The sequence below is a fragment of the Boleophthalmus pectinirostris genome, unplaced genomic scaffold, assembly GCF_026225935.1.
Source record: "Boleophthalmus pectinirostris isolate CB_2022bp ecotype Guang Dong unplaced genomic scaffold, ASM2622593v1 HiC_scaffold_3, whole genome shotgun sequence".
In the NCBI taxonomy this organism is placed as follows: Eukaryota; Metazoa; Chordata; class Actinopteri; order Gobiiformes; family Gobiidae; genus Boleophthalmus; species Boleophthalmus pectinirostris.
Window position 1 is genome coordinate 1,081,148 of NW_026571299.1, and position 2,199 is coordinate 1,083,346.

At 47.7% G+C, this 2,199-nt stretch overlaps 1 protein-coding gene across 2 annotated transcripts in view; it reads right to left on the reverse strand.

Moving 5' to 3' along the window:
- Nucleotides 1-2,010: 2,010 nt before the first annotated feature.
- Nucleotides 2,011-2,199, reverse strand: part of zmat1 (zinc finger matrin-type 1) — a 12,050-nt gene continuing 11,861 nt past the window's right edge. For both annotated transcript variants that reach the window (XM_055160377.1, XM_055160376.1), the window contains exon 7: nt 2,011-2,199. This exon is cut by the window's right edge and continues 6 nt beyond it. In XM_055160377.1, the coding sequence (XP_055016352.1) occupies nt 2,016-2,199 (184 nt within the window). In that variant the 3' untranslated portion in view covers nt 2,011-2,015.

Consider the following 2,199-nt stretch of genomic DNA (forward strand, 5'->3'; position numbering starts at 1 on the left):
CTCAGACTGACGAGACCTGAGACCCCGAGACCTGAGACCCCGAGACCTGAGACCCCGAGACCCGAGACCCCAGAGAAGAAGAATCAAGAATCATGGCTCATAAAGGAAATTTTATTTTATTTACAAACTTAGAAATTAGAATCAATTGATTCTAATTATAATAGAGTTTTTATTATTTAGTCACAGAAAATTCAATATATTAAAATAGAGTTTTATAAATCATGTGCAAATGAGTTTAATTAGAGTCAAACTCAAAAAGAACAACAATACTGCAGAATCCTGTGGATTTTAAACGGGACAAGGTTTAGACCTGGTTTAGTTCTGGTTTAGTCCTGGTTTAGACCTGGTTTAGTCCTGGTTTAGTCCTGGTTTAGTCCTGGTTTAGTCCTGGTTTAGTCCTGGTTTAGACCTGGTTTAGTCCTGGTTTAGTCCTGGTTTAGTCCTGGTTTAGTCCTGGTTTAGTCCTGGTTTTAGACCTGGTTTAGTCCTGGTTTAGTCCTGGTTTAGTTCCTGGTTTAGTCCTGGTTTAGACCTGGTTTAGTCCTGGTTTAGTCCTGGTTTAGTCCTGGTTTAGTCCTGGTTTAGACCTGGTTTAGTCCTGGTTTAGTAGTCCTGGTTTAGTCCTGGTTTAGTCCTGGTTTAGTCCTGGTTTAGACCTGGTTTAGTCCTGGTTTAGTCCTGGTTTAGTCCTGGTTTAGTCCTGGTTTAGACCTGTCCTGGTTTAGACCTGGTTTAGTCCTGGTTTAGTCCTGGTTTAGTCCTGGTTTAGTCCTGGTTTAGTCCTGGTTTAGACCTGGTTTAGTCCTGGTTTAGACCTGGTTTAGTCCTGGTTTAGTCCTGGTTTAGACCTGGTTTAGACCTGGTTTAGTCCTGGTTTAGTCCTGGTTTAAGTCCTGGTTTAGTCCTGGTTTAGTCCTGGTTTAGACCTGGTTTAGTCCTGGTTTAGTCCTGGTTTAGTCCTGGTTTAGTCCTGGTTTAGTCCTGGTTTAGACCTGGTTTAGACCTGGTTTAGACCTGGTTTAGTCCTGGTTTAGTCCTGGTTTAGTCCTGGTTTAGTCCTGGTTTAGTCTGGTTTAGACTGGTTTAGTCCTGGTTTAGTCCTGGTTTAGACCTGGTTTAGTCCTGGTTTAGACCTGGTTTAGTCCTGGTTTAGACCTGGTTAGTCCTGGTTTAGACCTGGTTTAGTCCTGGTTTAGTCCTGGTTTAGACCTGGTTTAGTCCTGGTTTAGTCCTGGTTTAGACCTGGTTTAGTCCTGGTTTAGACCTGGTTTAGTCTGGTTTAGTCTGGTTTAGTCCTGGTTTCTGGTTTAGTCCTGGTTTCCTGGTTTAGTCCCGGTTTAGTCCTGGTTTAGTCTTTAAAATCCTAAAATCGAGTCGTCCCAGAGTTTTTCTTCTTCTGTCCTCGTGTCCTCCTCTTTCTTCTTCTTCTCTCTCTTCGTCCTCTGTTTCCCGGAGTCGTGCTGTTGCGCCTCCTGCTGGACCTCGCTCTCCTCCTCCTCTCTTCTCTCCTCCTCTCTCTCTCTCTCTCTCTCTCTCTCTCTCCTCTCTCTCTCTCCTCTTCTTCTTGGTTTTTGAGTCTTTTGCTCTTGTTTTCTCTCTCTCTCCTTTTCTTCCTGTGCCTCCTCTCCTCGCGTCCTTCCCTCCTCTCCTTGTATCCTTTCCTCCTCTCCTTCCTCCTCCTCTTCTCCCTCTCCTCGTCGCTCTCACTCGTCTCGGAACTTTCGCTCATGGACTCCGAGCTCGTCTCCTTCTCGTGCCTCCTCTTCCTCGGTCTGTCGGCGTGAGGAGGAAGAAGAGGAAGAAGAGGAGGAGGAGGAGGAGCGTAGTCGCGGCCTGGAGCGCCCCACGCAGGACGCACGGGGTACAGCAGCGAGGGAGGAAGAGGAGGAGGAGGAGGGTAGAAGTACGCGTCCTCCTCCGCGTCCTCGTAAGGATCCTCGTTCGTTTCCCTTGGAGCAGGTTTTGGACGCCCCCCTCGAGTCCAGACGTGGTCCTGGAGAACGTCTGAAGGATCCTCACTCGCGTCCTTGTTCGTGTCCTTGCTCTGCGTCCTTCTTCGTGTCCTTGCTCGCGTCCTTGTTGCCGAGAGCAGGTTTTGGACGCAGCCCTCGGACCTGCTGGACTTTGATATAATCCTGGAGCTCGTCGTTAAAGGAGCTGTAGACTTTCTGTTGAGAGCGACAAATCTCCTGAACCTTC